This window comes from Phaseolus vulgaris, chromosome 8, assembly GCF_000499845.2.
Source record: "Phaseolus vulgaris cultivar G19833 chromosome 8, P. vulgaris v2.0, whole genome shotgun sequence".
NCBI lineage: Eukaryota > Viridiplantae > Streptophyta > Magnoliopsida > Fabales > Fabaceae > Phaseolus > Phaseolus vulgaris.
Window position 1 is genome coordinate 26901388 of NC_023752.2, and position 17585 is coordinate 26918972.

Below are 17585 nucleotides of genomic sequence, written 5' to 3' on the forward strand. Positions count from 1 at the left end.
TTGGAGTTTCATTAAGTTTTGTCCTTAAAAGATGTCTTGAAGAATCAAAAGAAGAAAATGTATTTACGTTATTCTTGAACTTGACTCCTTAGCAATATGTGATTATTGGATCTACCAAAAAAAAAAAAATATATATATATATAACAATATTAATAATATATTTTCCATTACACTAACATATTTTATCTAGTAAAATTAATGACTTTTATTAAATATGAATAAAAACAATATATATTATACTTTATTTAAAATAAAAATATGGAAACATTAATTGAAAGAATAGATAATTGGATATTGCAATAATGTAAAAAAAATCCATCCCCATTCTTAGAACCCATTGAGTTACATTGCTTAATGAATTTTGTTTAAAGTTTTGAAATTTACCGTTTTCACCTTTTGGATCGTTATGATGAAGGTAAGATTTTGCTGGTTTGAATGCTGCAAAATGGATATCCTCATCTGCGATTTTTCTAGAGAGAAGTAACAGAACTCTAGTGCTTTACAAGGATGTTTCGAGCTCGTAAAAGATGAACATTTTCGTTAGCATGTGTTGCATGACGTTCGATTTCACAGACCCTGGTAAGAATATGGTGGAGAAAGAGATGAAGAGAAAAAACTTTGTGGAACTCGTTGATTTTGTTTCCTCTTGTAGTCCTCAAAGTTTGATGAACCTATTATTCTAGTTGTGAGACAAATCTCATCTCTGTTCCAAATTAATTGTCATATATACTATTATAATATCAATTTATCATTTACTTAACATCATAAAAATCATAAAAAAACAGAGTCATTTTAAAAATAGTTGAAATCAATTTAACATTTTTAAAACTGGAAAATAATTTATATTTTGAGCTTATAACTAATTAAGTCAAAATATAATTATCAACCGATCAATCACAATAAAATAAAGCCTGTTAATTTATTTATTTCTCTAAAGAGAATCGTTCCATCAGCAATAAAATCATTCAGGCTTTCCGAAACCACAACTCACCGCTTCCCACATTTCTTCATTGTCCACATTCCTCTTCTCCTTACTGTCTCCTCGTACGTTTCTAAACTTCAATAATCCTCTGTTCACTTTTTTTCTCTCTTCTTCGTTTGGCCCTTCATTTTGCTTGCACAGCTATTATATCCAATTTTCTTTTTCGCAGCTGTTTTCGGAAAATTGTTACATTTTAACGTCCATGCATTCAAATTTCTATCACTCTTTTTCCTTTTTACATGCTTCAATCTGTCTGTTTTGTTTTTTCTACAGTGCTTTGTTTATGGAAATATGTGTTATTGCTGTATTACGGGAAATTAGCCTCACAGTTGGAGAAATAGTTGCGCTATTTGCTAAGCGATATTGTAGCATTGTTGTGTTTATACATACCAGTAGGCTAAAGATATTGAAAGACACGGATGGGTTCAAATTTAACTAGCTATACGATGTGTTATTGTTTGTATTGGGGTCACATAATCTTGGCCCAGTTATTGAAATCAAATTTTGGATTATAGTTAGTTAATTGAGAGTTTTCATTTTGACCTGCACTCTTATGACGATTTTATCAAGAAGTGATTCTTGATCAGGGGATTGGATTGTAAATTGTAATCGTTCTATAATATTCATTCACTACAAGCGTAGAAGCATGATAATCCCTGTAATCTCTTGATGTAGCAGTATCTATCTGGGATCCATATACTAACAGTTACCAACAATTGTTTTATATATGAAGTTAAGCGAATAAAAAAAATATTTGTTAGTTAAATTGAAATGACAGTTGTCTCATATAACTGTAACATTAGTACGTGATTGCATTTTCAACCATAGAGAACTAAAAAATCACAATATTGTGACTGTAGTTGTTGTGGAGCACAATTTTATATGCCTGCTAGTATTAGCCGTACGTACTTGCACAAACTTATTATGTTTTGGTTGACACTGTTAGTGATTTATGAATAGATTGCTCTTAAGCTGTAAAAACACTTAAATAGTTTGAGAGTATCGTTGAAACTAGCTAATATTAAAGTGCAGCAAAAGGAATATTTTGAAACAAAAGTGTGTAACTTAATTATTAGCGTCATTGTTTATCTATCAGGATGCTGCAGCAGGATGGCCCTGATACAACCACCCTCAGCTATTGGTTAAATTGGAGGTTCTTTTTGTCTGCAGTTTGTGTTTTGCCGTCTACGGTCCTTGCATTTGTTGTAATATGGAAGGATATACATTCAAGGAAATTCACATCTGGCAAAGGAGAACATCAGCGAGAGGGAACTTTGCCTGGCGATGAAGCATGGAAACCATGCCTTAAAGAAATTCGCCCTGTTTATTTGATGGCTTTTCGTGTTATTGCATTCTTTTCTCTTTTGACATCGCTAGCGGCCAAATTTCGTATTAATGGTGGCTCCATATTTTATTATTACACTCAGTAAGTATTCCTTTCTCTTTACGTAAGTCTTGTAGCTCAAGTATAGATATGCCTTAAAGTTATACTACAAAACGAATTTGAAGCCATTTGTGGTTTTTGGCTATCTTAGTTTAATCAGTTTCATTTCCTTTTATTCCATTTCCTTCCCGGTAGCTCCAAACACTTCTGATGATGGTTATTTTGAATTTCTTGCAGGTGGACCTACACTTTGGTTACAATTTATTTTGGGGTATAGCTTCTAATTTTTCTTAGAGGCCTTTAATAAAATCATTCCTTTTCAATACGTATTATGTCAGTTTATGATGCTTTATATTCTAAAGATATAGTACTTTGGCATACGCTTTGCCAGAAACTGTAATCTCTGAAGTCTTGGCATATTTGTATCTCACAAGATGAAATTTCATTTTGTAGTATGGATCTGTGCTATCAGTTTATGGGTGTTATCAGCGCAACAGATCAAGCACCACCCTTAATGCAGGTATTGTTAGACTAGATGCAGAGCAAGGGCCATACATGCCTCTCTTGCACCAGGATACTACAAATCCGTCTAGAATCGACCACCTTGCTGATCCTCATGCTGAAATACACAAGAATCAAATTACACCCATTTGGAGTTATATTTTTCAAATTTTGTTCCAGGTATGAGCAAGAAATTAACAGGTTTATAGAGGACCAGATAGGCATGTTTGTTGTCAAAATGAAAATCAAACTCAACCTTTACTTCTTGCTTTCGTTATGTGTTTGTTTATGTTCAAAATCTGATTTTGAAGAAGATAAAACAAAGAAAAAATCACATATTATCTTATTATAAACCAAATTTAGTTTTTGGAAAAATTATGTCATTTTTTCTTCCTGTTTCCTTTCTCTATAAGTGTTATGAAGAAGTTCATCTAAACAAACTCAATTTACGTGCACAATGTCAAGGATTTAACTGCTATCCTTGTTGACTTCAATGTTGCATTAGTATCCTCCTGATTTTAATATGCCTATTTAATGTCTTTAAATAGATGAGTGCAGGGGCGGTGATGCTTACAGACTGTGTTTATTGGATCATTATATTTCCATTCCTTACTCTGAAGGACTACGATTTTACCTTTGTGAGTAGAAAACTTCTGGATATTCTTAGCTGTTCTTTCTTCTTGTTTGTGCTTAAATTGATTGCTTCTTAACTTTACTTTTTGCTAACCTAGTTGATGTGACATCTACCTATTATAAAGCTTTGAGCTTGGGGCACAATAGTTGTATGCTTTTTCTCTCCTTTTTCGAATGTCTATCCTTTTTCAAGCATAATTAGGCCAAGAAATAGGAGACTCAAATGCATCCATACATCAATTTGTGTCATTTATCTCTATGTGATACTTTTGGATACTTTATCCATACTTACAGATGAAGTATCAATTCTATGAAATACTAATACTTTTATGATGACAATAATTTAAAATTTTTATTTTGACAATATCTAAAAAATGTGATTTTAATTTGGATTCATACAATTGCAATTACATATTTATTATGTTTTAAGAATTTTTTGTATATCTATAAACAAATATTTCTCACGTATCTTATTGTGTTGTTTTCAAAATAAACATATACGCAAATTGGATACACATCGTATCCGATACACTCGATACACCTATCAGATACACATTGAATCTAATTATTATGTACTCCTATAAGATTTTGGGTTCTGGGAATGTAATAAGATTTTAATATCATATGGTTTCTAGTCAAAGAGTTCACCTTCATTGGCTCTTCAAAATGACGACTCACAGTGCTATGTATATTTTGATCAAAACATTCTTGTTTGTGATATGCATATGCTTGTAATTTTGCACATTTTGACATTTTTGAATTCTAATTCGTTATATTGTGTTTTGTGTGGTCATATATGATCCGATCCACGTTGAATTTGAAATCTTGTGTCATAGAACAAATAAATTGAAGGTGGAGAATATAATGTTGGCTTGCTGGTAAAATTAAAAGGGATGAAGGGATAGGTTGCTGATTTGAGTCCCCCTAACAAAAAAAATACTAATATACTAACCATTGACATTTTCCATTAAAAACCAAATACCCTGAGGATGTCAATAATTTGAAACAATTGAAGATCATAATTCTATATTACAGAAATAAGTAATAACCACATATGAAGTAGATTTTTACAAAATTAATACTACGCTATATCATTGATTATGATAAGACTTATTTTTTCATTCTCTTCCTCCTAATGATTTAATCTGATAGTTCTGCATCTTATGTAGATGACAGTGAACATGCATACACTAAATGTTGTTTTTCTCCTTGGAGACGCAGCTCTAAATTGTCTGGTGAATATTTTCATAATATTTTGAGATTCTTATTCGGGGTTACTGCAGTAGACATTTTGAATTAGTTTAATCTACGTTTCAGCCAGTACACTGGTTCGGAATGGCTTTCTTCGTGTTATGGACAAGTTTGTATGTCATTTTCCAGTGGACAATTCATGCCATTTCCTGGATTTGGTAAGCTACGGAATGCTTTGGATGTCAAACTTTCCACACCAGTGGCTTTACTAACAATAGTGATAATTATCATTGCTACAGGTGGCCATACCCGTTCCTTAATTTGTCTTCACCCTATTCTCCAATGTGGTATGACATTTTTCTCTACAATATTCATTTGGATATTTTCAAATTAGTTGACAAAAAACTTATTTGAATTTTTTCCTGCAAAACTTGCGGATTTGTGGGAACAGCGTATTCCCTCTTTATGTAAGGTTTTATTATGGAGTTTTCTTTCTTCTGTAAAATGTACTTAAGAATTGTGAAAGGAAGTGACAGTTTTGGAAAAAATGAAATTTGAGGTCATCGCCTTTGCATTCTATTAAGAAGTATCAAATTCTATTTCGGCACATTACTTGAATGATCTCCAAAACAATGTGAAAGACTTAAGAACATCATTAGCGAGCATCACACAGGAAACATTCTCAAATTATGATTAAGGGACATTGAGCTTGATTGGACCCGATTTAGTCATTCTTATAAAGGCCCAACACAACCACTATAAATAGGTGAACACTCTAAGGTCAAAGGTAATGGAACTCTGATCCCACAGTTACACCCTTTACTTAGACTCAAACTAACTAGAGCGTCAGAGTATAATCCCAGGTACTCCTACTAAGAAGACCGAAGACCCGAGAAGACTAAAGACCTGAGAGATTGGGGATCAACATAGGAGAGGTGTGGTTATGCTCTCTCAAATATAGTTTTTGTTATTTATCTCAAGTTGGTATTAGAGTGGATTAATCTTGCTCTGTTGGTCTCAATCTTCGGCAAAATATCCTTTGTCCGCCTCCATCGTAGTTCTCTCCCTGGTAACCACCGGATCTGGAGTGTATCTCCAAGCGACAACCAGCCCCATCAGTCTCACAAGCAAAATTTGCTCCATGCGAACAATTATGTTTCATAGTTGCTAGGAGCGTGACATCCACACGTCGCCTTTCTCTCACCAGAGTGATGTTGTGTCGTTGCGCCTCTTCGACAGGGTTCGTTTAACCACCTTTTTGTTCTAACTACTGTTTTTTCATTTCCAGTATGGTTATAGGTCAAACCTAGGGTTTGGTTTTTCTTCTTTTGGACTTGTTGTGTACTTCTTTGAAACTCCTACTATTAACTCCGAAAAGTTGAATGAGAAAAATGATCTCTCTTGTTCTTCCTCGGTTGAACTTTGGTTCCTTAGCCAAGGTTTTCAGGATGACCTTGAACAAGATAGGAGTAATGTGCCATCTGATCAAGTTGAGTAGTGGAAGAGAACAAATGATATTTTGGGTACTCTTAGATTGTTTAAAAGGTTCAACTAATTTTGGAAAAAGCTCAAAATATATTTGCAAATGATATTAAGTGCTTTTATGACTCTACCAATAGGCTTGCCTTTCTTACATAAACATACCACAACATGATGTCTTTTATGAGTGAAGTTCAATCTTCTCTTGAAGAGTTAAAGATGTTCTTGGAGGTTAAGTGATTTGACGAGATAAAAAAAGGTTGGACTAATTCTATATGGTGATGATCCTATGTGCCATACATCCATACTTAAACATGTTAGAGTTCGACTCTTAACAGGACATGAAGTCCCTTCCATGGAAAGTTTGACAACACGATTCTTTCAGTTCGAACACTTCAAAGTAGGAATGTTCAAGAACCTACGAAATCTTCTGTCATGGTTTCCACACGTGAAAGAGGAGGAGAAAATGGTAGAGGATGACGTGGTGGTAGAGGATGTTTTCAATGCACATACTGTAAGATAATGGGTCAAATTCAAGAGAATTGCTTCCTTTTGCACGAATTTCCTAAAAAGAAAACCAAGTAATGTGTTTGAAAGTGATGTATCAAGTAAGGGAGTGAGGGAATTGTTGTTTGAAGGAGGAAGACCAATTATTTTTTCCAGACAACCAGGCATGTTCATGTTGTGGCCATAACCCTTTCCCAATTTCTCCTTAAAAAGGATGGTTATTTCATAAGAATAGATTGATGTTGCCAAAGTAGTTTTCCAAGCTTCCTACCATTTTATCAATTTCATTCATAACCTAAGTTGGTCATTTGAGTTTTTTATAACCCGCAAGCACATTTCATCTCTTTTTTATTAGGAAGGTTGAACATTGACATCAATCACTTTATAGTTAAGTGTGATACTTGCTTACAAAAAAAATGAGAAATGTGAGACACTGCCTCATGCAAGAATTCTACAAATTTTAATAGTGGGCCACTTACGGTATAAAACAAGGGTACAATCATGGTGTTAGTAGATAGACTCACTAAATATACCCACCCATATGAGACATTGCCTCATGCAAGATTTCTACGGATTTTAATAGTGGGCCACTTAGGGTATAAAACAAGGGTACAATCATGGTGTTAGTAGATAGACTCACTAAATATGCCCATTCATTGGTGTTAACCCTTTATTGATACGGAGATGGTTGAAGCATTATTATAGAAATTATAAAATTGCATGGATTTCCTACTTCATATTCATCTATTAAAGATACAATTTTCCTTGTCCAGTTTTGGATAGAATTGTTCAAGATGGTGGGTACTAAATTCAAGTATAATTAAGCTTTCCATGGACAAACCGAGGTTCTTGGCATAAGTGGTTGAGTTTAATTTTAAGTCCCACATTTAGAAGCCTTTCCAAATAACATGACAACTTCTTTAGTGGATGACTCATTCATTCTGACCATTTGACGAATCTCCTACTTTAGACAATGTAGACGACTTTAGAAAGAGAAAAAAGTTCATTCCCAAGAATTTGTGTTCTAATATGATCATATTCAAGAATTAATCCTAATAAGAACTTAAATATATGAGATTATTCAACAAATTGAGCAAGAGTGACAACATCTCCACTATTTTCAAGCTTCAAATTTTGATACAGGCCCAAAGGTCCAACTCAATCTATAGACCCTTTAGCATTTCATAGTATTCTGCAACAGAAAGAGGCCCTACTTGGCATGAAAGATCTTGCTTTGTAACTCATAACATGTAGAGATGAACTTATAACATGTAGAGATGTTTTGTTGCATGGAATAAGTATCTACAAGGTCTGCCCGAATTTCACTCGCACTAGAATAGAACATATATTTTCTATTGACTTTTGTAGTTATGGATCCTGGTAGCCTTGTAATGATTTGTAAGTCATCATTGTCCCAAATTTAAAAATTGGGGTTATCCTGTGAAATGACCTTTCCTTATGGTTGATTATACCCGTACCCTTTAACATTCGTTTGATAAATATGAGATAATTTTGACCATTAAGACAATTGTCATTAGGCAAGTGTGGAAGATCGACATTGCTTAGTGGAATTGTGTTACGAACCAAGAAAAATACACCCAAAGATAAACCAAGAACACAAATTCTACTGAATAATCTCTGTATTATTTCTTTTGCACTTTACACTCTAAACATCCACAAAGGAAACGATTATTCCTTTTACACCGGACTTTCCTTGTCTACCAAACTGAATTCAAAAAACGTAACCAGCTTCACTGAACCGGTGGTCTTTATTTAAAGACCACTAAATGCACTAATCGCTACAAACCACTTTATTTAAAGACCACTAACCGCACTAACCACTACCTTACAAACCACTAACCGCTACTTTACAAACCACTAACTGCTACCTTACACTTTTTTCCTTACATTTTTTCTATAATATACCTTCCAAGTCCTATCCTGATTTTGTGTCCTAACATTACTCTCCTCAGACAAAGCAACCTTGTCCTTAAGGTTAAATTCTGGAAACTGTTCCTGAATGGTCTTCACATCTTCCCATGTCACCGTGTCCCTATCCCCCTCATTCCACTTTATTAAGATCTGTGGGATGGATGTTCCTTCTCCTCTTCTTCCTCATTTACATTGTCCTCCATCTGCCTCAACAACCGTTGATTCTCATCCGTTGGGCCTCCTTATCCTCTGCACAAATAATTACCCTCAAATTCTTCTCTGGACAGTGATGTCCTGGACTGTACGACCGTTCACAATGGAAGCATCTTCCTTCTTCCCTTTGTCTCACATACTTCGGATAAGGGAGTGTTTTGAAACCCTTGCTCCTTGATCCTTCTGCTGGCCAAAATTCTCTACTGGAGGAAACAGTCTCCTTTTTCTCGCATTGCTAGCCACACTAGACGTCATTGGCCCACTGTTTTCCCCTATACACTTCGGTACGACTTGTAATTCTCGAATGTCCAAATGAAGCCATACTCCTGAACCCATTGTTGCCCCCCTTTTCTTCCTTGAAAGTCTCTTCTACATCAATGACAATCTCCATTGCTCTCATCACCACTTTTGGATCATGAGGTCTGATCTGGTTCCAAATCTTGGGTTGTAATCCCGCAAAGAAATACCCCAGCAATTGCTCCTCCCCTATCGGCGGCGCCTGTGACACTAACTGATGTGATTCCACTAGCACAATTAGAATGATTCTTGACATTCTTAGGAATCAACTTGAGTTGGACAATAGTTAGGCACTTTTTCTTAGAATTGGATCAATGTTCTAAGTCAAGAACTCACCAAAACTAGCACCAAATCCAAACTCATATGGAAGTTCCACATATTGTCAAATTGAACCAACAAAAAGAGAGGAAAAAGCAAATACACCGAATAGAAATGAATAAGAACAGAATTGAACCGATTAAAATGAATTAAAAGGCAAGAAAACTGAAAAGGAGTGCTGGAATTATAAAAGCACCGAACCAAAACATGGAAAAGAAGAAGAACAGCTGCTGGAAACAGAAATAGCCGAACCAAAACAAGAACAAAAGCTCAAAACATGAATATCAAAAGAGAAGGAAGGAAGGAGAGGAGAAAGCTCATGAAGATGGATGTATGGTTGGATGATCACGCCACTAGAAGGATGGAGACTCCTAGATGAGTGTGCAAGCCGCCACTTGAGGTAACCATGGAACCATCAAGATAAGACTAGAGAAGAAGACACAAAGCTCTCCAATGCTCTATCAAAATTTGAGTATAGTTTCTCTAATTAAAATTCCAATCTGAAATGTACAAGGGCAGCACCTATATTTATAGCCTAAGGGTGCTGAAAATCAAACTAAGAGAATTCAAAATTCCCTCCTAAAAGCAACAACAACCGGCGCCTAAAACAAGACATGAGGAAGGTGTGATCCCTTCTCTCACTTTGGCACCTCCTTATTTACTTTTACACCTATCTACTAATACATCCCCCCTCCTAAAGCTCCTAACTAAAGACTAAAAGATGCTTTAATAATAGAGGTTTCTAATGTTTCCCTCTAAGCACCTTCAACCAAAGAAATTACAAAAAGAGTAAATAAACGTCCCCTAGCTCCTAAAGCTTTGAACATGCTTCTTGTAAGCCTTTGAGGTGGGCTTTGACCTCCATGGGCGTCCTCCATTTGAGCCTCTACCTCTTCTTGATCTTGTTGATTGGCCTCCATGTCCTCTTGAGCTTGATCTCCATCACTAACCCCTCAAATTCTTGAATGTATTCCTCCACTCTCCCCTGTTGTTTGAGTTTGGCCAGCTTCTCAAACACGAAACACCTCTCTTTTCCTCCAAACCTCCGGTTCAATGCCATGGAGAATTCCTGTCAAGAATGGTTGTTGGCGTTCTTTCTCCAAAAAGTGAATCATGAATTGGCACTACCCTCCATGCTGATGAAAGCCAATTGCAACCCTTCTCGGCATGAGACACTCTGTACCTCGAAGAACTTCTCGGCTCTGGCTAACCATCCTGAAGGATCCGCACCCTCAAAACTAGGTAACTCCACCCTTCTGGTCCATGGTTTCAATTGCCCTTCCTCTTCCATATCCAATTTGTTCCCGTGTCTGGACCGATCTTCTCTTCTTTCTTCCCCGTTCATCGAGCTTTCCCCTCCGTCGGACATTCTATCTCCCTTCTTGAATTCCCGCAAGAATTCCTTTATGTCAAGAAGGCTCTCCTTTAGCCCGCTAATGTTTGTCTTTAAGCCATTAATGTCTATCTTTATCTTCGTCATTAACCTCCCCTGTTCGCTGGTTACTTTCTCTAAAGCCACGGCTCTCTGTTCCATCCTCACTTCCTTTTTTTTTATCCGGCAGGTTGGACCAATTTGTTACGAACCAAGAAAAACACACCCAAAGATAAACCAAGAACACAAATTCTACTGAATAATCTCTGTATTATTGCTTATGCACTTTACACTCAGAACATCCACAAAGGAAACAATTATTCCATTTACACATGACTTTCCCTGTCTACCAAACTGAATTCAAAAAACGTAACCACCTTCACTAAACCGGTTGATCTTTATTTAAAGACCACTAAATGCACTAACCGCTACAAACCACTTTATTTAAAGACCACTAACCGCACTAACCGCTACATTACAAACCACTAACCACTACCTTGCCTTTAATTTCTTGCATTTTTTTCTATAATATACCTTCAAAGTCCTATCTTGATTTTGTGTCCTAACAAAATTGCCATGCTAAAATAAATAATAGGAATTCCTTAGGCCCATCCTAAACAAAACAGAACATTAAGACAGAAAGCTTTGGCAACAGCGATGGTGGAAACAACCACAAGTTGGGTGCACTTTAAGCAACCCAATAATTAAAGAAAATTGGTGAACTTAAGGCAACCTAAAAAGAATCGTAACTAAGATGGTAAAATAAAATGCGGAAGCAGAACTCTCAAGATTGGGTGCTCAAATAACAACTTGAAGATTAATATATTAATATGAAAAAAAGAAGATTTTTATTCAATTGATTGATTTTGAAATAGTACATCAGTTTTTATATATGATGAATTCTAACCCTAAAGTAATAGTTACAAATAGATTTATAGAATCGTAGTAGTAGCTTTTAATACTACACTTAGTATCATAAACTAACAAGAGATAGGACCCCTTCAGAAATAAATAAATAAATAAGGGGTGTATAGAAGGGCGATGCACAAAATTAGAATTAAGAGAGAGAAATGGCAAACTAGTTTCCTGCATGCCAGTAGGAAATTAGGGTGTGCACAAGTTATTTGGAGAGGGAAATATAAGTAGGAAATTAGGGTGTGCACAAGTTCTTTGGAGAGAGAGGGAAATAGAAGTAGAAGGTTGAGATGAGAGAAGGTAGGCAGGAATTAATTCAGGCTTGGAAAGAATTGGGCATTCTCCGATTTGTTTTTAACGTAAGTTCTCCTTCCCATTTTAAATCACTTCGGTTCAGATAGTAGATTATTACTAATACAATTGGAACTGCTTGTATTGTTCTAATGTCCTTGTTCTTATTAGCAAACATAGCATCAGTACCACGAAATCCATCCAGGATTATTTCCGACTCATTTTATTTCCTATTTCCCCATGAATGTCTTATCCAATGTGTTTTTTATTACCTTATTACCTGTAGGTACTTGTTGATTGCAGTGCTACATATTCCATGTTATGGCCTGTTTAAGCTCATTGTAGGAATCAAGCAGCATTTCTTGTCAAAATGGTTCCCTTCCTCCATTCAGTTCTAAAGATAGAGTGCTATCAGACTTGGGCCCTCAAGAGACAGAAATGGCACAGACTGCATTTAGCTCCCCCAGCTGCACTATGGATGGTTGAGGTTTGTTACTTGCTCATGGCTCAAACAAATTAGTGATATTCAACCAACATGTGGTAATTTGAAACTTCCAAAACAGTTTAATTCTGCTACCACCACCATACAACTGCCTTCCAGAGCAAAGTATAAGTAGGATTTATGTAGGAACTAAAAGAGTAAGGAGCTATTAATTTTATAGTTCAGTTCTATTCCTCAATAGTTGAAACTTGGAATCATGTTATGAGATTATCACAGTACCACTCATCAACCCATGGTCACAGATGAGTCCGCAGAGATGATTTTTCGTTTATATACTCATTTAATATTTGTAGTGGTATATAGTTTAGGTTTTGGTTTCTATGCATCAAAAAATATTTATTCCACTCCCTACAAATACCATATTAATCTAATACCCTCTTCAGTATAATATAAGATATTAATAGAGTAGTTTTTACTATTATTTTAAAAAAATAACTGTTAATGTGTAGCATAAAACATTGTTTATTAATAAATACTTTAAATCAATAACATGATAATCTCAACAATTTTCTAACTACTCAATATTAAAGATGTTTAGTTGTCTAATACTATCATGCAAATAATGATAAGTTAGAACTCATAAATTACTCCTAAGTTAGAACCCTGAGTCAGGATGACACTACTATTCAAAGATTTTTTAACAACAGTTAAAAGAGATTTTTAAAAATGATTTTGGACGCAACATTAATGAAGATATCATTGTTATTATAAATCAATGATTCTTTTCACTCCTTGGACCGTTATAAATAACGTTTTAACGATGATTTTATAGAAAAATCATTTTTGTAAATGGATGGAACAATGATGACACACTTAAGACTCCTTGTCAAAAATAACATTTTTTTTAAAGAAACAGAGACAAGCTTTATATGAACATTAAAAGTCTCTCAAACATAAAAGATTTATACATGAATCATTGTTAAAAATCATTAATGATGACAATTTGTACCGTTATTAAAAGTATTTTTTTAATTTTTTTTTCATAAAATATAAACTTGTAAATAGCATTTCAACATATATATTGGCACAATCAATTATGAATTTGACCATTGTCAACAAATAAATTAATCCATAATTATAAATATACATTAAACATAATTAATAAATTTAAATAAAATTTCAAAATTACATTTTTTTTATAGAAACATGATTGTACAAAACTTTATACTACTAAGTTATCTACTCTAAAGTGTTTGGTGCACATTTTATTGACATGTTTTATTGTTTCTTAGTCTAATAGTTGTATGTGTTGAAAAATGATAAGATCTGAAATTAAGTGAACATGTAACTAATAATACAATTTTTTAATGCATTGGTTGATAATAGCATATTACTTTATCACAACTTTTATCCATATAAGCTCACACAATCGTCATCCACTGCATCACGTAGTAGTTATACACTCATAATCTTTAGTTTGTTTATTACACCAGAATTCAAAATAAATTTTATTAGATAAATTAGTAACAATACTAAAGTGAATAGACATATTTAATTTAAATACCATAAGATGCATCCAGATGAGTTTTTGTGATCTTGCACTTCTATCAGTTAATATGTTATATCCAAAATAAATACGAAAATATAATTTTTTTTATATTAGAAATACATAACATTATGTAAAGTTTATGTAATAATAGTTGTTAAATAAAATTGACTTACTAATTTATTATTTATTTAATATAGTTAGACACTTCTTATGCAAGGAGAAGAACCATGCAATAGTATAATTTTGGATTAATAGAAATAGGAATTGTCAATGACATCTGCATTGAAAATTAGTTATTACAAAGTATTTAAATAATTTATTATACATTATTCAATAAAGATTGACTTACTATATGAAAGTCAGAAGGATTTACACAAATGCAAGAAAAGGTTGAGCCAACTTGTGGTTTCTAAACCTAACTTTTACGAAACTTAAGTAATGAGAAGTTTGAGACAAAAGAGAAGAGAAATATGATTTGTGTAGAGTTTCTTTTCTCTAATTCAAAGTCTGCTTTTTACAAGGAATGTGATGTGAGTTGAATCAAGCATAGACACTTTTCAGAATATGAACACAACATTATATGTGAAGAATGACAACAATTAAGAGTTGAAAACAAGGACAAACAATTAGGAACAAGTGGAGGAACTTAAGGAATCATCTTTGAAGTAGAGTCTTTAGAAGGATACTTTGAAAAAGATTTATTTTCGATTTTCCAAGAAGAGTGGTAATAGCCATCCTTATGAGAATTTTTAAAATAATTTTTCCTTGCAATTTGAGATTCTACCTTGATGGCAAGGTGAACCAAAGTTTCTAAAGAAGAATACTCATGAAGCTCTACCACATCTTGGATTTCCCTTCTAATACCACTAACAAATCTAGCCATTTTAGCATCATCACTTTCATGCATATCAACTTTGATTAAAAGCGTGTCAAGTTCTTTAAAATAATCATCCATACTAAGCATGCCTTGATGAAGCCACATATCAGCCACATGCTGATCTTTCACCTCTGAGGTCACCACCATGTCTTCCACATAGGCTTGCCCATTTCGCCCTATCATGTGAGCGAGCACTTTGTCCATCAGCCTCTGGTAGGTGGCGCCTGCATTCTTCAGCCCGAAGGGTATCACTATATAATAGTAGCAAGACAGCTCAGTCATGAATGTCGTCTTGCATTCGTCCCTGGGATGCATTTTGATCTGGTTGTGATGGAGATCAAGAAGAAGAAGAGAATGAGGTTGAAGTTCAAGATGCTCAAAGACACATTAGCTCATCATCCTTTTTACCTCAAAGGATTACAAGGAGCAAAGCTAAAGAATTAGGTAGTAGGCTTCAAATGTTTTCTCTTTTTATAGTTTCTTTTGTATAAAATTAAAAATACATAGACTAGTGTTTAGGAAGGTGCTAAAGAGGGAAACCTAAGACACCTCCTTTGTATGGCACCTTTAGGCGTTAGTTTTTAGGAAAAATCTAGAAGGTTCCTCTTCTCTCTCCTTTAGGAGCTATAATAGGAAGAGTTAGAAGGCTACCTTGCAAAGCTTCTCTTGTAAGCTTCCTTTGTAATTGTGACCAGTCCTCCTCTCTATAAAAGGAAGACTTAGGTCTCTGAAATAATAAGATTGATTTTGTGAGTATTGAACCTTTCCCAAATTGGTGAGTGAACTGAGAGAGACTTGTGTCTTTTTCTCTTCTAGTCTTATCTTGAGTGAACTCTTGGTCTCTCAAGTGGCGGCAACTACACTCATCTTGAAGCCTATCATCCTTCAAGTGGCGTGCACATTTCCAAGAGCTCCAACCACATAAGTTTCCTTATTCTTGTCATCTCCTTCTTCCATTTCCATTCCAAAACAAACTCTAAAACATGTCTTCGTTGTTTCTTGATATTTCAATCAGTAGAACTTGTTTGTCTTGTTTTTATATTCGGTAGTTTCATTTGGTTTGCTGTTCTTGTGGTTTTAATTGTGTTTCCTTGAGTTTTAATCGGTGCATTTGTGTTGTTTCTTGTTTTAATCGGTTCATATGTCCAAAAATTGGTTTCTATGTGAGTTTGGCTTGGTTACTTGTGTTTTGGTGAGTTCTTGAATGATAAGAACATTGATCCAATTCTTAAAAAGTGCCTAATCATATTCCAACTCTTGTTGAATCCATAACATGTTCATATCATATCTCTATCATGTTATTTGAATCATATCAGGTTGTACCCAGAAAAAGCATCCAGGAAACTAAGCATCATGCAGCCCGAGGCACTGTCCACCAAGGCGTCAATGCTCGGTAGAGGATAGGAGTCCTTCGGGCAAGCTTTGTTGAGGTTGATGAAGTCAACAAACATCCTCCACTTTCCGTTGGCTTTCTTCACCAGGACCACGTTGGCCAACCACTCAGGCTACTGGATCTCCCTTATCTGGCCAGCGCTCAGCAGCTTCTTCGTCTCTTCTTTTATTACCTGCCGCCTCTCCTCGTTGAACTTCCTTCTTCTCTGGCGGACAGGCCTGACCTTGGGGTCCATGGTGAGGCGGTGGCATAGGAAGTCAGGGTCTATGCCTGGCATGTCCGAGGCGGACCATGTGAAGGCATCCAGATGTTGTGCTATGACCTCGACAATCTGGTCCTATGCTGCTTGGCCTAGTGATTTGCCAAGTTTGAACGTCTTGCCTCCAATCTCCCTCTCCAGGACTTCTCTGCTGGTTCGGATCGCCTCTCCCGGGCCATCTCTACACAGGCGATCTCTGCAGGAGCGACCCCTTCTTCACTTGGTGCCCTGGTGGTGACCATGAACACCCCTTTCTTCTTCTTGAGGCTATTCTCGTAGCATTTCTTAGCCTCCTTCTGATATGACTTGATGGTTATCACCTTTCCTCCCAAGTCAGGCAGCTTCATCTTCATGTCCCTCGTTGACGCCACCACCCTCAGCCTGTTCAGCGTAGGTCTACCCAACAATATGTTATAAGCGGAGGGGGCATTGATGACGAGGTACCTGATGTTTTATGTGCGGGACGCGACACCATCCGTGAAGGTGGTCCTCAACTCTAAGTGCCCACACACCTCCACCAGGTCTCCCGCAAAGCCGTATAAACAGTTAGTATAAGGCCTCAATTGATCAGGGGACAACTATAACTTGTTGAAGGTCGTCCAGAACATCACGTCTGCAGACCTGGTGCTCGTGGTCGCGTAGGAACAACGCACGTGCGCTTCTCGTTGACTTCTCCCTCCGCGGCAATATGATCCATCGCTCGGCGCCTTATTTCGCCGAAAGTCCTAGGGCGATTCCTGATGAGCGATTCGCTGAAGGGTCTCGGCACGATCCCCTTCCTGAACGCGTGTACCATCATAGTTTCATCCTTGGTGTTCAACCTCACCACTTATGCCCCAAAGCGATTGAGGAACTCCTTCAGGGACTCTCCCTGATACTGTCTTACATCGAAAAGATCATAAGAAATGGGTGGGGGAGCCCGATTTGCGATGTACTGCTCTCTGAACAGCTTAGAGAGTTGCACAAACGACGTCACGTGGCTATCAGGGAGGCTCATGTACCAATCCATCGTTGTGCCTACCAGCGTTCTCATGAACAACTTGCACCACA

General features: G+C 35.9%; 1 protein-coding gene across 1 annotated transcript; it reads left to right on the plus strand.

Moving 5' to 3' along the window:
* The first annotated feature begins 909 nt into the window (after positions 1-909).
* LOC137825670 (uncharacterized) lies at positions 910-12872 on the plus strand. The gene is made up of 9 exons (XM_068631400.1): positions 910-1044; positions 2079-2408; positions 2604-2637; positions 2820-3047; positions 3416-3505; positions 4670-4735; positions 4818-4909; positions 4991-5038; positions 12302-12872. Exons 2-9 carry the CDS (start codon positions 2080-2082, stop codon positions 12411-12413), a joined length of 999 nt encoding a protein of 332 aa, XP_068487501.1. The 5' UTR covers positions 910-1044; position 2079; the 3' UTR covers positions 12414-12872.
* The last annotated feature ends 4713 nt before the right edge of the window (positions 12873-17585 follow it).